General features: G+C 47.5%; 1 protein-coding gene across 5 annotated transcripts in view; it reads left to right on the plus strand.

Moving 5' to 3' along the window:
* The window catches only part of myh14 (myosin, heavy chain 14, non-muscle), a 38,229-nt gene extending 20,949 nt beyond the window's left edge, over positions 1-17,280 (plus strand). For 2 of the 5 annotated variants that reach the window (XM_058085337.1, XM_058085339.1), the window contains 28 exons: positions 1,224-1,429; positions 1,522-1,643; positions 2,886-2,955; positions 3,020-3,180; positions 3,374-3,482; positions 3,751-3,882; positions 3,970-4,176; positions 4,242-4,379; positions 4,451-4,574; positions 5,643-5,814; positions 5,888-6,100; positions 6,475-6,619; positions 6,694-6,900; positions 7,081-7,185; positions 7,258-7,410; positions 7,612-7,860; positions 7,965-8,078; positions 8,164-8,262; positions 8,334-8,546; positions 8,615-8,776; positions 10,235-10,363; positions 10,450-10,538; positions 10,604-10,727; positions 10,809-11,017; positions 12,153-12,261; positions 12,349-12,521; positions 12,706-12,729; positions 13,976-17,280. In XM_058085337.1, coding sequence (XP_057941320.1) covers positions 1,224-1,429; positions 1,522-1,643; positions 2,886-2,955; positions 3,020-3,180; positions 3,374-3,482; positions 3,751-3,882; positions 3,970-4,176; positions 4,242-4,379; positions 4,451-4,574; positions 5,643-5,814; positions 5,888-6,100; positions 6,475-6,619; positions 6,694-6,900; positions 7,081-7,185; positions 7,258-7,410; positions 7,612-7,860; positions 7,965-8,078; positions 8,164-8,262; positions 8,334-8,546; positions 8,615-8,776; positions 10,235-10,363; positions 10,450-10,538; positions 10,604-10,727; positions 10,809-11,017; positions 12,153-12,261; positions 12,349-12,521; positions 12,706-12,729; positions 13,976-14,162 — 4,145 coding nt within the window. In that variant the 3' untranslated portion in view covers positions 14,163-17,280. The remainder of the gene's footprint in view (positions 1-1,223; positions 1,430-1,521; positions 1,644-2,885; positions 2,956-3,019; positions 3,181-3,373; positions 3,483-3,750; positions 3,883-3,969; positions 4,177-4,241; positions 4,380-4,450; positions 4,575-5,642; positions 5,815-5,887; positions 6,101-6,474; positions 6,620-6,693; positions 6,901-7,080; positions 7,186-7,257; positions 7,411-7,611; positions 7,861-7,964; positions 8,079-8,163; positions 8,263-8,333; positions 8,547-8,614; positions 8,777-10,234; positions 10,364-10,449; positions 10,539-10,603; positions 10,728-10,808; positions 11,018-12,152; positions 12,262-12,348; positions 12,522-12,705; positions 12,730-13,975) is intronic. The other 3 variants (XM_058085340.1, XM_058085341.1, XM_058085338.1) reach the window with 2 other exon arrangements.
* Positions 17,281-17,998: the final 718 nt, after the last annotated feature.

Consider the following 17,998-nt stretch of genomic DNA (forward strand, 5'->3'; position numbering starts at 1 on the left):
TGTACCGTAATAGTGCAGTAGTGTCATTACGTCATGTAGTAGTGGAATCATGTCATTATTTAATGTACTTTAATAGTGCAGTAGTGTCATTACGCCATGTAGTAGTGGAATCATGTCATTATTTAATGTACCGTAATAGTGCAGTAGTGTCATTACGTCATGTAGTAGTGGAATCGTGTCATTATTTAATGTACCGTAATAGTGCAGTTGTGTCATTCCGTCATGTAGTAGTGGAATCATGTCATTATTTAATGTACTTTAATAGTGCAGTAGTGTCATTACGTCATGTAGTAGTGGAATTGTGTCATTATTTAATGTACTTTAATAGTGCAGTAGTGTCATTCCGTCATGTAGTAGTGGAATTGTATCATCATTTAATGTACTTTAATAGTGCAGTAGTGTCATTACGTCATGTAGTAGTGGAATCATGTCATTATTTAATGTACTTTAATAGTGCAGTAGTGTCATTACGTCATGTAGTAGTGGAATCATGTCATTATTTAATGTACCGTAATAGTGCAGTAGTGTCATTACATCATGTAGTAGTGGAATCGTGTCATTATTTAATGTACCGTAATAGTGCAGTAGTGTCATTACGTCATGTAGTAGTGGAATCGTGTCATTATTTAATGTACTGTAATAGTGCAGTAGTGTCATTACGTCATGTAGTAGTGGAATTGTATCATCATTTAATGTACTTTAATAGTGCAGTAGTGTCATTACATCATGTAGTAGTGGAATTGTATCATCATTTAATGTACTTTAATAGTGCAGTAGTGTCATTACGTCATGTAGTAGTGGAATTGTATCATCATTTAATGTACTTTAATAGTGCAGTAGTATCATTACGTCACGTACCAGTGCAGTAGCGCGCTCTGCTTGCTGCTTTTAGTAGTAGTACTGAGTAGTACTGTGCCTGTGTTTCGGTATACGCATGCTCGCCAGCAATTCCAAGGCATTCGGGATCACAGCTTTCCCAGATTTGGATGGATGGCGCTCCAAGCCATCCAACCACGTGAAGGCAGGAATGTGATCCCGAATGCGTTCCAGAGATGCAAATATTGACTTGCTAATTATTGAAATAATGACCAGGCCCAACGAGAAAACAAACTACAATATTTTTGGCTGCAAGGCAATATTTCTGCATCTCCGCTGACGTATGTCTCCATACGCAGCCTTGCTAGCGTTCAGGTCTTCATTGCGTTGTCTCGCCTCTCCCTCAGTGGACCGCATCATCTGTCTGGACCAGGTGGCCACGGGGGAGAACAGCGGGCAGGTCTCGTTCGGAGGATCGGGGCTGAAAACGAAGAAGGGAATGTTCAGGACGGTCGGCCAGCTCTACAAAGAGTCCCTCGCCAAGCTCATGACCACGCTGAAGAACACCAACCCCAACTTCCTTCGCTGCATCATTCCCAACCACGAGAAGAAGGTGAGACGGCAGGAAGTATCGGATGGAAAGCAAAGTGGAACACCAAGGTCTCGTTTGCTCAGAAAAAGAAACTTTTATTCTGTCTCCTTTAGGCCGGCAAGCTAGACCCGCACCTGGTGTTGGACCAGCTGAGGTGTAATGGGGTCCTGGAAGGGATCCGCATCTGCCGACAAGGCTTCCCAAACCGCATCCCATTCCAGGAGTTTAGACAGAGGTGAGCGTGACCACGTGGAACCTCCAAATTCCCAAAGAACCTTCCAGAATACATGTAGAGGAGATGAGAAGTTCAACACCGTATAATAAAATCTAATAAAACCAAATATTTTGAAGGCAAATGATAAATAATAATAAAGCAAAATGAAGTAAAACTACTCACCCTTATGAAGATAAACGCCGTATAATGAAATAAAATACAACCAAAATAAAGTAAAACTGCTCACCCTTTGGAGTGCAAACACTGTGTAATAAAATAAAACCAAAATAAAGTAATACTACTCATGCTTTGGAAGGCAAACACTAATAAAATCCAACCAAAATAAAGTAAAACTACTCATGCTTTTCAAGGCCAACACTAACACCATTTAATAAAATAAAATAAAACCAAATAATTTTGAAGGCAAATGATGAATAATAAATATTAAAATAATAATAAAGCCAAAATTAAGTAAAACTACTCACCCTTATGAAGATAAATGCCGTATAATGAAATAAAATACAACCAAAATAAAGTAAAACTGCTCACCCTTTTGAGTGCAAACACTGTGTAATAAAATAAAACCAAAATAAAGTAAAACTACTCATGCTTTGGAAGGCAAACGCTTATAAAACCCAACCAAAATAAAGTAAAACTACTCATGCTTTTGAAGGCAAACGCTAATAAAATAAAACCAAAATAAAGTAAAACTACTCATGCTTTTGAAGGCAAACACTAATAAAACCCAATCAAAATAAAGTAAAACTACTCATGCTTTTGAAGGCAAACACTAATAAAATAAAACCTAAATAAAGTAAAACTACTCATGCTTTTGAAGGTAAAAGGTAAAGACTGTAAAATAAAATGCAACCAAAATAAGGGAGAGCTCCGAAAGAGACCAACAAATGGCCCCGTCACGTACACATGGTATTGCCCAGTAAGCAGGCCCCGTCACGTACACATGGTATTGCCCAGTAAGCAGGCCCCGTCACGTACACATGGTATTGCCCAGTAAGCAGGCCCCGTCACGTACACATGGTATTGCCCAGTAAGCAGGCCCCGTCACGTACACATGGTATTGCCCAGTAAGCAGGCCCCGTCACGTACACATGGTATTGCCCAGTAAGCAGGCCCCGTCACGTACACATGGTATTGCCCAGTAAGCAGGCCCCGTCACGTACACATGGTATTGCCCAGTAAGCAGGCCCCGTCACGTACACATGGTATTGCCCGGTCACACACTAACTCCAATGTGTCCCGCAGATACGAGATTCTGACTCCCAACGCTATTCCTCGCACCTTCATGGACGGCAAGCAGGCGTCAGAGCTGATGGTGAGTTCCTCGCGTTTGGTTGCCAGTGCTGACGGTTCAAGCCCGCCTCCTTTCTCCGGCGTAGATCAAAGCGTTGGAGCTGGATCCCAACCTCTTCCGGGTGGGGCAGAGTAAGGTCTTCTTCAGAGCCGGCGTCCTGGCTCACCTGGAGGAGGAGAGAGACTTGAAGATCACCGACACCATCATACGCTTCCAAAGCGCGGCCAGAGGCTACCTGGCACGCAAGTAAGACCCAAGTGGGGGGAGCAGCACAGTTTTCTTTGATTGGTAGTCGACACCCGATGACGTCTACCTCCGGGGGCTCTGGAAGGATTTGGGTCTTCCTGCTTAGGTCCCTGTGACCCCATCTGGGATAAATGGAAGATGGATGATAAGATCTCTTTTCATTTGTCGATGTGTCATTCTCTGTTCTTCTCAGAGCCTTCATGAAGAAGCAGCAGCAGCTCAGCGCTCTTCGGGTGATGCAGAGGAACTGTGCCGCCTACCTCAAACTCAGGAACTGGCAGTGGTGGAGGCTTTTCACAAAGGTAGTCTGGTCCTCAACAACAATTTAGGAGGTCTACGTGAGATATGAACACCTTAGACAAGAGCAGAACTCATAAATGGAGGACCACCTGCATAGTTAGTCCACGTTGGTGTCACCTCACGCAGTAACATCATCATGTTACACACTTCCTGTCCCGCGCTCTTATTGTGGAATGCTGCACTTCCCCCGATTTCCCCACTGAGTGCAATAGTCGGCTTGATGAGCGTGGACTCCAGCCCGGCCTGATGGTGCTGTCGTGTGCCTCGCAGGTGAAGCCGCTCCTCCAGGTGACCCGGCAGGACGAGGAGATTCAGGTCCGGGAAACGGAGCTGCTGAAGGCCAAGGAAAAACTCTCCCGAGTGGAGCTGGACTTCACGGAACTGGACAAGAAGCACACTCAGGTGAGCAAACGTCCGCATTTTATTCTTTGTCCTCTCTTCATTCGCTGACCGTCCTCCTCCTGCTCCTCCTCCTGCTCCTCCTTTCAGCTGATGGAGGAGAAGGCGGTGCTGGCCGACCAGCTGCAGGCAGAAGCAGAGCTGTTTGCAGAGGCGGAGGAGATGAGGTCCAGACTGGCCAGCCGCAAACAAGAGCTGGAGGACGTGCTCACCGAGCTGGAGAGCCGCTTAGAGGAGGAGGAAGAGAGAGGAGCACAGCTGACCAACGAGAAGAAGAAGATGCAGCAGAATATTCAGGTTTGAAGATACCTTACAAGCCGAGAGAGGAGCCTCACCTTCTCATCCCGTCTCCTACCCCCCAGGACCTGGAGGAGCAGCTGGAGGAGGAGGAAAGTGCCAGGCAACGCCTCCTGCTGGAGAAGGTCACCCTGGAGACCAAAGTGAAGAGTCTGGAGAATGACCATCTGACCGCCGTGGAGCAGAGAGATCGCCTCAACAAGGTTGGTGGTGTCTGCTGGAAGAACTTGAACTTGAACCTTTTCCTCATCTTCTCCACTGTCCTCCCGAGCAGGAGAAGAAGCAGCTGGAGGAGCGTCTGAGCGAGGTGACGGACCACCTGACGGAGGAAGAGGAGAAAAGCAAAAGTCTGAACAAACTGAAGAACAAACAGGAGGCCGTCATCGCTGACCTTGAAGGTTAAAAGAAAAGACATTGTAATAAATAAACAAATAACCGGTTGTCAACAACTTAAGCGGTTGTTGTCAACCTCAGCAACAACAGCGGTTGTTGACATAAGCGGTTGTCGACATAACCTCTGCAACATCAGCGGTTGTTGACAACCTCAGCAACATAAGCGGTTGTCGACATGACCTCAGCAACATAAGCGGTTGTCGACATGACCTCAGCAACATAAGCGGTTGTCGACATGACCTCAGCAACATAAGCGGTTGTCGACATAACCTCGGCAACATAAGCGGTTGTCGACATAACCTCGGCAACATAAGCGGTTGTCGACATAAGCGGTTGTCGACATAACCTCGGCAACAACAGCGGCTGTCGACATAACCTCGGCAACAACAGCGGTTGTCGACATAACCTCGGCAACAACAGCGGTTGTCGACATAACCTCAGCAACAACAGCGGTTGTCGACATAACCTCGGCGACATAAGCGGTTGTCGACATAACCTCGGCGACATAAGCGGTTGTCGACATAACCTCGGCGACATAAGCGGTTGTCGACATAACCTCGGCAACAACAGCGGCTGTCGACATAACCTCGGCAACAACAGCGGTTGTCGACATAACCTCGGCAACAACAGCGGTTGTCGACATAACCTCAGCAACAACAGCGGTCGTTGACATAAGCGGTTGTCGACATAAGCGGCTGTCGACATAACGTCAGCAACATAAGCGGTTGTCGACATAAGCGGTTGTCGACATAACCTCAGCAACATAAGCGGTTGTCGACATAAGCGGTTGTCTACATAACCTCAGCAACATAAGCGGTTGTCTACATAACCTCGGCAACATAAGCGGTTGTCGACATAACCTCAGCAACATAAGCGGTTGTCGACATAACTGGTTGTCGACATACCCTCAGCAACATAAGCGTTTTTGCGTGCAGGCGAGCTGGTTTTTGTATGAAAGTATGTAAATCTTTGTTGACATAACGTGACGTGTGTGTGTGTGTGTGTGTGTGTGTGTGTGTGTGTGTGTGTGTGTGTGTGTGTGTGCGTGTGTGCGTGTTTGCACGTATGTTCAGATCGCCTGAAGCGTGAGGAGCAGGGCCGGCTGGAGCAGGAGAAGTGGAAGAGGAAGATGGAGACGGAGGCCATGGAGGCTCAGGAGCAGCTGTCGGACCTGGGCATGATGTCGGGCGAGCTGAGAGGGAGTCTATCCCAGAAGGAGAAGGAGATCTCCACCCTGCAGGGCCGGTGAGACGCAGTAAATCCGTCGCTCCTCCAAGGGTTGTCATTGGCTCGACGGCACGTGGTTCTCTGCCGGCAGGCTGGAGGAGGAGGGCTCGCGGCGCGCGGAGGCTCAGCGGGCGCTGAGGGAGGCCATGTCTCAGGTGTCGGAGCTGAAGGAGGAAGTGGAGAACGAGCGAGGGATGAGAGAGAGGGCGGAGAAACAGAAGCGGGACATGGGCGAGGAGCTGGAGGCCTTGAGGACGGAGCTGGAGGACACGCTGGACACCACCGCGGCCCAGCAGGAGCTCAGGTAGGCGGGGAGGGACGCATCCTGGAGTATTCACACGTGTGCAGGCAGTGACAGTGTAAACACGCCTGCACTGCGGAACCAGTTTCAGTCCTGAATCACCACCGTCGGCTGAGTCAGCCTTCTAGCAGCTTCCAATGTCCTACGTTACCTTCTAGTTGGTGCAGACCGGATACTGGAATGTTCATCCTGCACCGCACGGTGGACGAGTGGACAGCATACTCGCCACATACTCGATCCCGCTTGTATTCATATCTAAATGATGAATAGAAGGTTATCACAGCATCAGTCCAGTGGCCCCGCCGGTTGTCAATCAAACGAAGAAAGAAAGGACGTTAGCATTTCTAGCGCTAGCTAAACGTCTGTGGTCCGTGCAGGTCTCGGCGGGAGGCGGAGTTAGGCGAGCTCCAGCGTTGCGTGGAAGATGAGACGCGGCGCCACGAGGTCCAGCTGTCGGAGCTCCGGGTCAAGCACAGCAGCGCCATAGACAACCTCCAGGAGCAGCTGGACAACAGCAAGAGGGTGAGGAGGCCCAGGAGGAGGAGAAGGACCCGGGTGATGGAGCACATGCTGACCTTTGGTCTCCTCCGGTCCAGGCGCGCCAGTCCTTGGAAAAGGCCAAGATGGTTCTGGAGGAGGAGAGGCAGAATCTGAGCGCGGAGCTGAAGAACCTCCAAGCCGGCCGCACGGAGAGCGACAGGGGTCGTAAGAGGGCCGAAGGTCAGCTGCAGGAGCTCGTGGCCCGCCTGGCTCAGGCCGACCGGGAGAAGGAGGAACGGGAGGAGCGAATGCACAAGCTGCAGGTAGGAGCTCTGGATGGAAGCAGGACCAAGCCCATAGTTTACGCAGGAGGTCTGCAACTTTGATTCTTCCCAAGTGACCTCCTAATGTACCACTTCCACACAGCGAGGGAGTAGAACTGTACATGTGGTTTTTAGCGTGTTTTAGTCAGATTTCCTTGGTGTCCCTTTGTGCTCCTCCAGAGCGAGGTGGAGAACCTCTCCAGCAGTTTGTCCTCCTTTGACAGCAAAGCCCTCCGCCTCTCCAAAGAAGTCAACGGCCTGGAGAGCCAGCTTCACGACGCCCAGGTAACACGCGCACCCCCGTTACTCACGACGCCCCCCTTTTCCTGTGACCGAAACCTAGCGCCCGCCCCCCAGGAGCTGCTGCAGGAGGAGACCCGCCAGAAGTTGTCTCTGGCATCCAGGGTGCGAGGCCTGGAGGACGACCGGAGCGGCCTGATGGAGAGACTGGAGGAGGAGGAGGAGAAGGCCAGGGAGTTGACCCGGCAGATCCAGACTTTCACCCAGCAGGTACCTCGGTCCTACTGTACTTCCATGGTCCATCTTTCATGCAGTAGTAGTAGTTGTATATCGCAGTAGTTTGGGGTACTTTTGGATCAGAGGAGGCTTTCCGTATGAGACGTGGTTGGACAGGACTTGGTCATGATAGCAGATAGCGTGTCCACTCCTGACTGGTGTGTTCACGATCCTGACGTCCTCTCAACGCCACAGCTGGCCGAGACGCGGCGGCAGTCGGAGGAGGTGAACACGGCGGTGGAGGCGGGCGAGGAGGCGCGCAGGAAGCTGCAGCGGGAGCTGGACGGCGCGGTGCAGAAGGAGCGGCAGCGCGAGGAGGAGAAGGAGCGCGTGGAGCGGCAGAGGGAGCGTCTGCGGGAGGAGATCGAGGACATGACCCTGGCCCTGCAGAAGGAGAGGCAGAACTGCACGGCTCTGGAGAAGAGGCAGAAGAAGTTCGACCAGGTTGGATGGAGCCGGCTGCGGCGCCCCTTTTTGGCCCCCGCGTTCTTTGGTGTGCCTGAATGCTAACTGTCCACCCCTCCATCCACCCCCCCAACCCCACTCAGTGTCTGGCCGAGGAGAAGTCGGTGAGCACCCGTCTGGCGGACGAGAGAGACAGAGCAGAAGCTGACAGTCGAGAGAAGGAGACGCGATGTCTGGCCTTGACCAGAGCCTTGCAGGTACCTTCTCCTCATTCCCAGGAAACATGATGGGAATTCCCAGGCTGGGATGTAACATGCCGTGTCCGTGTGTGTGTTTGTGTAGGAGGCCCAGGACCAGAGAGAGGAGCTGGAGAGGTCCAACAAGCAGCTTCGTGTGGAAATGGAGCAGCTGGTCAACCAGCAGGACGACGTGGGCAAGAACGTAGGACTCCTCGAGTTCTCTTTGTGTCCTCGCCGCTCCCAAGCCGACTCACCTTCGTCTCCTGCGTTCAGGTCCACGAGCTGGAACGCATGCGTCGGACTCTGGAGACGGAAGCCGAGAGCCTGCGCACTCAGACGCAGGACCTGGAAGAGGAGCTGGCCGAGACGGAGAACTCCAGGCTGAGGCTGGAGGTCACGCTGCAAGCCCTCAAGGCTCAGTTCGAGAGGGAGCTGAGCAGCAGCGAGGAGAAGGGCGAGGAGAAGAGAAGGGCCCTCAGCAAGCAGGTGGAGCTCGGAGACGGAAGCGCTTGGACCGCGTCTCCCGGTGTGACTCTCTCCTTGTGTGCCATCAGGTGAGGGAACTGGAGATCCAGCTGGAGGAGGAGCGGACGCAGCGTTCCCAGGCCGTCCTGTCCAAGAAGCAGCTGGAAGCGGAGCTGCAGGATTCCGAGGCTCAGATGGAGACGTCCAGCCGCAGCAAGGAGGAGGCTGTCAAACATCTGCGGAGGCTGCAGGTCCCACATGGCACACAAACATCAACCCGAACGCTCTTCCTGCTCTTCCTGCTCTTCCTGCTCTTCCTGCTCTTCCTGCTCTTCCTGCTCTTCCTGCTCTTCCTGCTCTTCCTGCTCTTCCTGCTCTTCCTGCTCTTCCTGCTCTTCCTGCTCTTCCTGCTCTTCCTGCTCTTCCTGCTCTTCCTGCTCTTCCTGCTCTTCCTGCTCTTCCTGCTCTTCCTGCTTCTGTAACTTTTATGACTGCTGTTAGGAATCAGGGATGTCCACAGCACATTTATTTAGCAAATGTTATATATTTTATTTTATTAATATTATTCAATTATTCAAGACAAAAAATTAAAAAAAAATATATTAAATTTAAATTATATTCAATTTAATATTTTCAAAATATTAAGTGCAACGAAAATTGTAATCTCACCAGAAAAGTCTTCATTTTATGAGGAAAAGATGAGGAAGAACATAAATAAATAAATGAAAACAAAGTTGAAATATTAAGGAGATGACCAAAAAAACTAATTCACATTTTCTGAAAATTCTGTGTCAGAAAAAGTTGTTAAAATATTCTGGTAATAAAATATAATAAATAATAAAAGAAAATGTAAATGAAAAAATAGCTGTAATATCACCAGAATTGTCCAAATATTAAGAGAAAAAAAATTATAATGTAACCAGACCAATGTATGCTAATAACAGGGAAAAAAAAAAATATATATATATATATGTATAAATGTATATCCATATATAGCGTCTTACAATTATAAAATATCAAAGTTGCATACTCTGTAATCTCGCCAGAAAAGTCCTCATTTTATGAAGAAAAGATGAGGAAGAACATAAATAAATAAATGAAAACAAAGTTGAAATATTAAGGAGATGACCAAAAAAACAAATTCACATTTTCTGAAAATTCTGTGGCAGAAAAAGTTGTTATAATATTCTGGTAATATAATAAATAATAAAAGAAAATGTAAATGAAAAAATAGCTGTAATATCACCAGAATTGTCCAAATATTAAGAGAAAAAAATTATAATGTAACCAGACCAATGTATGCTAATAACAGGAAAAAAAAAAAAAAAAAAAATAATATATATATATATATATATATATATATATATATATATATGTGTATAAACGTATATCCATATATAGCGTCTTACAATTATAAAATGTCAAAGTTGCATCCTCTGTAATCTCGCCAGAAAAGTCCTAATTTTATGAAGAAAAGATGAGGAAGAACATAAATAAATAAATGATAACAAAGTTGAAATATTAAGGAGATGACCAAAAAACAAATTCACATTTTTTGAAAATTCTGTGGCAGAAAGTTGTTAAAATATTTTGGTAATAAAAGAAAATAAAACGACCGCGTGGACCGCTTTCTCATGCACTCCAAATCATGGCTAGAGTACAACAGCTAACGTTTGACGCCTGCTTCCTGCCCTGTGGTCACGTGACAGGGTCAACTGAAGGACGTGCTCCGGGAGCTGGACGAGACCAAGCTGAGTCGCGACGAGGTCATCTCGCAGTCCAAAGACAACGACAAGAAAATCCAAACCCTGGAGGCCGAAGTCCTGCAGCTGACGGAGGCACGTGTCTTCGTAGATAATCCTCTTTGAGCTGCGCCGCCAGCGTCGGGTTGCGCCTCTCACATCCGTGCTAAATCTCTGAACAGGAGCTGTCGGTATCCGACCGCCAGAGGAGACAAGCTCAGCAGGAGCGAGACGAGATGGCGGACGAGATGGTCAACAACAGTTCTGGAAAGTCTGTATCGCTGCCGCGATGGCGTTGGATGCGCTGGTGGGTTTTAACGTCATGTGATGGTGCAGGACGGCGCTCTTTGAAGAGAAGCGAAGGCTAGAGATGCGAGTCGGCCAGCTGGAGGAGGAGCTGGAGGAGGAGCAGACCAACTCGGAGCTTCTGACGGAGAGGCACAGAAAGCTGGCGCTACAGGTCCGCTCGCTCGCTCGCACGTACGCACGCAGAGGGGGCGGCCATCTTGTGCATCTAAGCCCAGCATCCTGTCTTGTTCAGGTGGAGACGATGACGGTGCAGCTGCAGGGCGAGAAGACCCTGTTCCAGAAGGCGGAGGCGGGGCGGGAGCAGCTGGAGAGGCAGAACAAGGAGATGAAGACCCGGCTGGAGGAGCTGGAGGGAACCGTGAGGGGCAAACACCGGCTCAGCGTCGCCGCCCTGGAGGCCAAGATAGAATCCATGGAGGAGCAGCTGGAACAAGAAAGACAGTGAGGAAAACCACAAACACTTTAACACGCAACAGCTACCTGTGGTACTTGGCTCTTTGGTCTTTCTCCACCCTTTGTTGTGGTCTCCTATAGAGCAGCTACGCACAATAACTTTTAACTTTCATACTAGGAGCATAAAAGTTTTACTTTCTGCTTGGAACTATTGAAAAAGTGAGCATCATTCAGTCAGCTGCGTGTGTACGCAGTAATCCCACCAAGTAGGATTCAATATTCATCAATGCAGTATTTTCATAGTTATGGTGTAGAAAAATTACCACCTTTTAAACATGATTGGAGCCCTCTAGACATGAAATAGCACCCCTATAGTCACCTCAATAGTCCTATAAACCAATATTGTAGACATAATCAGAGAAAACCAGACATATTAAGCATAGTGTACCCATTTACAACCTTCTAAATATGCATTTTAGCATGATTAGAGCCCTCTAGACCTCAAACAGCACCCCTATAGTCACCTCAATAGTCCTATAAGCTGATATAGTAAACATAATCAGAGAAAAACAGACATATTAAGCATAGCATACACATTTACAACTTTCTAAATATGCCTTTTAACATGATTAGAGCCCTCTAGACCTCAAACAGCACCCCTATAGTCACATTGACAGTCCTATAAGCCGATATAGTGAACATAATCAGAGAAAAACAGACATAATAAGCATAGCACAACCATTTACAACCTTCTAAATATGCATTTTAACATGATTAGAGCCCTCTAGACCTTAAAATAGCACCCCTATATTCACCTCAATAGTCCTATAAGCCAATATAGCAAACATAATCAGAGAAAAACAGACATATTATGCATAGCACACCCATTTACAACCTTCTCAATATGCATTTTAACATGATTAGAGCCCTCTAGACATGAGATAGCACCCCTATAGTCACCTCCACAGTTCTATAAGCCAATATAGTAAACATAATCAGAGAAAACCAGACACATTAAGCATAGCACAGCCATTTACAACCTTGTAAATATGTTTTCAACATGATTAGAGACCCCTTGACATGAATAGCACCCCTATACTCACCTTCACATCCCTATTACCAATCCAGTAGACATAATCAGAGAAAGACACCTTGTAAAGAAGCCCTGCTTTTTGTCTGCCAGGGAGCGCGGCATTGCCAACAAGCTGCTGAGGAAGACGGAGAAGAAGCTGAAGGAAGTGGTGATGCAGGCAGAAGACGAGCGGAGGCACGCCGACCAGTACAGAGAGCAGGTACACGCTTGGACCCCCACGCGGTGACGGCCGCCAGGCGGTGAAAGGGAATGTAAGCGCCTGCGTCTCCTGTGCGTCTCCCGGCAGCTGGATAAGGCCATGGTGCGCCTGAGGCAGCTGAAGCGGCAGCTGGAGGAGGTGGAGGAGGAGAACTCTCGCTCCAACGCTCAGAAGCGGAAGCTGCAGAGGGAGCTGGAGGAGCTGACGGAGAACAGCCAGAGCAGGATGCGGGAGATCAGCAGCCTCCGCAACCAGCTCAGGTAACGCCCGGGCGCTCGCCCGCCCCGCCCCCTCGCCCGCCCGCCCGCACGTCTCCCAGCATGCAGCAAACATTCAGTTGACTCCCCTTCTTTTGCCTCCTTTTGGGTTTGCATCCTTTGTGTCCTAACACTCCATCTGTCCATCTGTCCATCTGTCCTCTGTCCTCCTCACCGCCACACTCAGCGTCCCTGAATGGAGACCAGAGCAGTAGGTCATTGTTTTTTTGTTCTCTGTCTTATGTCCGTGGGGGGGGGTCAGTTGGGAGTGGAACCTCCTGGGCCCAATGCCAGCAGCTTCATAAAAATAACAACAAAACACAATAATAATAATAATAATAACAATAAGGCAAAAGTCATGTGGGGATGAATAGAAAGTATGAATACCTTTTTATTCATCCCACCTGCAATGCTAGCTAGCCGTGCCGGGGGGGGGCTCCAGCCCCCGTCCCAATACTTTTGCCTCGTTCTTGTACTTTTTACATTCCGAAGGTGGCAATTTAGTCTTCTAAGCATTAATTATCGTTTGTCGGAAAAAAGTGTCTTCAGATTAAAAGTGCGTCGCTTCTTTTTACACTTGAGTGGGTGAAAAGCAGATAAGAATATTTCATTGGTTGGGTTGTTGCTGGGCGGAGAATGTACCCGCCCGCCGCTCAGCTGGGATAGGCTCCGGCATACACGGCCCCGCCCCGCCCCTAATGAGGACAAGCGGCATAGAAAGGAAAGAAACTAACTAAAAAGCACGTCTAAAAACCTTAAATTCAATTAATTAATTAAATTAAATAATTTTAAAAATAAGATAAAAATTTTAAAAAATCCAAAAATTGGTACAACTATAATGATGAAAATGGTAATATTAATAATGATTATAATAATGGTGATAATAATAACAATAATAATAGTAAAAATGATAAAGATTATAACAATAATGATAATAATGATAATGAGAGTAACAATAATAATATTATAATGATAATAATAACAGGGGAAAACAAGACTGAATATAATATAAATAATATATATAATCATGAACATGATTATATCTTGCAAAAAATGGGTAGTCATTTATTAGCTTTTGCTTCAGCCTACTCCTTTTGGGCTGGTGATCAGATAGTTGAATATAAATGTAAATAATGGAAAATTATATTTTGATTGATGTAAGAAATGCATTATAATGTTTCATATATTTGCCCAAATAAAATGTAAAAAAAAAATAAAAAAGGAGTGGCTGCTCCACTCCTGGGATTATGGGGGATTATGGGGCGCTTGAGAGGTTCCACCAGTCGTGTTTTTTCATTCGTCCTGTTTTGATGTCGGCATTACCAACCCCCCCCCCCCCCCCCCCATTACCCCCCCATCCCTGCCACCCCGCCCGTGTGTATGTGATGTCATGTACGGTGGAGTCTTGGCGCTAGCAAGCCCGTAACGCTGTCCCACCGCTGCTGCTGCTTGTCCAGGCGCGCCCCCTTGCCCCTGGCCATGCGGGGACGCCGGCCCATGGTGGACGACTACTCCTTAGACAACTCGGACTCGGAGGAGTTGCCCGCCTCCCTGACGCCCTCGCCGGGGCCGCCACGGACCCCGACCCCGTCTTCTGAGCTCAGCTCGGAAAGCGCCCCCGCTTACAACAACGCACACCAATGATGTACGCTAGCTGACTCCAATAAAGCTAAACGTTCCTCCATGAGCAATAACGCCGTCTTGCTCTCTAGGGCGGGGGTGGGTGGCCACCCTGCCCCTGCGTACACTTTATACCCAAAACATACCTAAATGGAGGGCTACACACCTCACATCATCTTATTTCTACTACAAAATGGCCCCCGGGCCGCCACTTGGACACCCCCGCTCTAGGATGACCACTAACTACATTTGGAAGGTGAAAAAATACATGAAACGACATCAAGGGGTGTCGAACTAACCTGTTGCTGAAAATGACCGTAGAGTACAGGTACAGCTGCTCCTCGTAGAGTACAGGTACAGCTGCTCCTCTTAGAGTACAGGTGCCCTTCGTAGAGCACAGGTACAGGTGCTCCTCGTAGAGTACAGGTACTCCTCGTAAGGGTACAGCTGCTCCTCGTAGAGTACAGGTACTCCTCGTAAGGGTACAGCTGCTCCTCGTAGAGTACAGGTACTCCTCGTAAGGGTACAGCTGCTCCTCGTAGAGTACAGCTGCTCCTCGTAGAGCACAGCTGCTCCTCGTAGAGCACAGCTGCTCCTCGTAGAGCAGAGGTACAGGTGCTCCTCGTAGAGTACAGCTGCTCCTCGTAGAGTACAGGTACAGCTGCTCCTCATAGAGCACAGGTACTCCTCGTAGAGCACAGGTACTCCTCGTAAGGGTACAGGTGCTCCTCGTAGAGCACAGCTGCTCCTCGTAGAGCACAGCTGCTCCTCGTAGAGCACAGCTGCTCCTCGTAGAGCACAGGTACAGGTGCTCCTCGTAGAGTACAAGTACAGGTGCTCCTCGGCTTCCAGACACCAGAAGTCATGTGACAGGACTTTTATACTGAAAGGATCCATATCCCACATCATGTATTCTAAAGATATAAAAAAGATAAAAAGAGGCGTCAAAGAAAACACGTGATGGGACCCCTGGAAAAATCCCAATCAGGCTTTCCATCACGTTTCCATGGCAGCCATAGCGTTAATCCGAACCCGAACCCTAACCCGAACCCGAGGTCACTTCCTCTACTTTGGTCTGGAACATCCTGGTCTCTATGGCGACCACATCGCCTCTACTTTTCTACCGCAGCAGCAACGTTCTCCTTTTTCTTTCTTCACTTTCCCCTCATTGGCGGCCATCTTTGGCCATCAAAAGGATGACGAAGGGACTGTAGTAGTAGTAGTAGTACTAGTCATAGTAGTAGTAGTAGTAGTAGTAATAGTAGTACAAATGTTTGAGCTAGAAAAAGACGAGCGGTCACGATGCGTTCCTTAACCCAAGCAAACAGGAAGTAGTTTCTTTTCCATCTCATCTTTTTCTTTCTGGTTTGGTTAGCACAGCGGAACAGGAAGTCAAACAGCAAACGTACCCAAGTGGTCCACTAGGAGTTAGCATGAGCTAGCTAACCGTACACGGCATTGGGACACACCGAGGAGTTAGCATGAGCTAGCTAACCGTACACGCCATGTCGGCTCTCCTCGGGGTGGCTGTGTCTTCCAGCACAAGACGCTAAGTCATTCATGCTAGCTGCTACAATAACAACATGGCTGTAGCTTGGCTTTAGTATTTCCCATGACGTCCGTTGCTAGCTAGCTCATATTAACTGCTTTTCCAGCGCAAAAAAAAAGGGAAAGAAATATGTGTTCATGTTTTGCATACGGATTGGGAATGATTTGGGATTGCCAAAATTCCAAAAAAAAGTGCACTTCCCCTTTAAGTACCCTGGGAGAGAATACGTTTTTCTTCCTGAAATACTCTCTCGCCCTCTCTCTCTCTCTCTCTCTCTCTCTCTCTGTATGCGGACGCAGTAAGAGGCCTGTATGTTTACCAAAATGATGCACTGGACCACTACACTACCACATAGTACACTACACTACACTATACTACAATATAGAGTACCACTGAAAGGACTCGGCATTGTTGTCATCAATGCTAAGCTAACGTGATTGAGTGGACTAACCCAGCAAAAGGTTCAAATGCCACCAACCTGCTGTCTGTACAAATCTTTTATTTTGGCGGGATGCAAACCACTTTTGCGTTTGTACTACAATACTACAATACTACTGTGTCATGGCTGCTGCACTTTGCACAAAAACTGTTGGGGATATTTGATGATGATGATGATGATGATGATGTCAACATCGAAGTCATTTGGTGGAATGGAACCCATATGGAATCTATATGGAATCTATATATATGGAACCCATATATATATGGCCTCTATATATGGAACCTATATATATGGAACCCATATATATGGCCTCTATATATGGAACCCATATATATGGAACGGAAGCGCCTGTGTTGTTGTGTAGCAAGCTGCTCCTCAAACGTCGTCTTTTTCTTTGGCTTTTGGTTGAGTTGTTATTGTTAACGATGCTGTATTATAAAACATCCATCTGGGGTCAACTTTGAATATATGTTGTCGCTTTTCACCCGGCTGCTTTTTGTGTCGTCTTCTTCCTGCACACACTCGGAAAAATACAAATACGATTACTACATCCAAATATCGAAATATCATCGAAATATCTAAATATTTGTTTAGATCCAAATGTACAAGAATTTACAAGAATAACAAATCTGAGAAAAACATCATCCAATTACAAAGTCAAGAAAAAAAGTTGTCGTATAAGCCCCCCCCCCTTTTACCACTTTTTTACAACTATTCTCATAGTACTACTTTTTTCTGAGAAGTACTACTTAGTTCCTGTAAATGTGTGACCTTTTTCTCTTGTTAATTTCCGACTTTCATCTCAAAATCAGATTTTCCCAATGATGATTTGTGTCCCAAACACTGTAAATGTAAACACGTATTGTGGAGCTATTAGTACATACAAAGTACATACAAATACTTCTAACTGTGTGCCTTCATTCATCTGTTTCAAATGATCAAATGTAGTACAAATGAGGATGAATCCTGATTGAACTAGTACAGGAAATGCGGATATAAAACCATTTTAGTGTTTACATAAGTTAAAGATACTTTGAAAGTACTTCACCAAATATACAATTAATGGTATAGTTTATCCATTTGTGTTTTTTACTGTACATGTACTTCTATGTTTAATAGTTACTTACTTTATCCAACAAAATTACAAATAGTCATTTATAGCCGATTAAAATACAAAGTACATCAGTTATGCAGTATTTTTGTATGCGTTTTACTCAGTTTGAACACGTATGCTAGTTTATCTATGAAGTATTTATCTACAGTAAAATGTGGCTAAAATGCATCCTGAAAGTCAGGTGACTTCCTGTCCTCCATGATGTCGTTGAACACGAGCTGGTCCTCGGGCGGCGGCGTGGCCACGTGACACAGCTCGCCATGGAGAGGCGTGGCCAGAAAGGACTGAGCCACGCCCCCGGAAGACAGGAAGTGGTGGTTGTGTGGGCAGCTGGCCAGGGTGCGTCCTCCGTCCTCCTCGCCGTCCTCCTCGCCGTCCTCTGGCGCGAGGGAAGGAAGCGGGACAAATGGCGCTCCATAGGTTGTCCGCTTGATGGCGTTTCCGTGGCAACCTTGTACTTCCCCCTCCCCGCTTTGCCCGCAGAGACCCGTGGCGTCCCAGCAGGCGTCCACGTCCCCGAAGAGCTCCAACAAGTCCTCCCATTCGCTCTCGGTGATGTCATCCATGTTGGCGTGGTCCTGATGCGTGCAGTCTGTCAACAAATCATAACAGGACAACGGCGAGGGCGGGGGCGCGTTGGACGCCGGTTGGACGGAGGCGGCGTCCTCGCCGTCCTCGCTTGACTTCTCGGCAGCCGTGATTGTCCCTGCGGAGACGTCGTGACTTTGGACTTCCTGTGCGTCGCTCGGAGACTC

This window comes from Doryrhamphus excisus, chromosome 10 (assembly GCF_030265055.1).
Source record: "Doryrhamphus excisus isolate RoL2022-K1 chromosome 10, RoL_Dexc_1.0, whole genome shotgun sequence".
Taxonomy (NCBI): Eukaryota; Metazoa; Chordata; class Actinopteri; order Syngnathiformes; family Syngnathidae; genus Doryrhamphus; species Doryrhamphus excisus.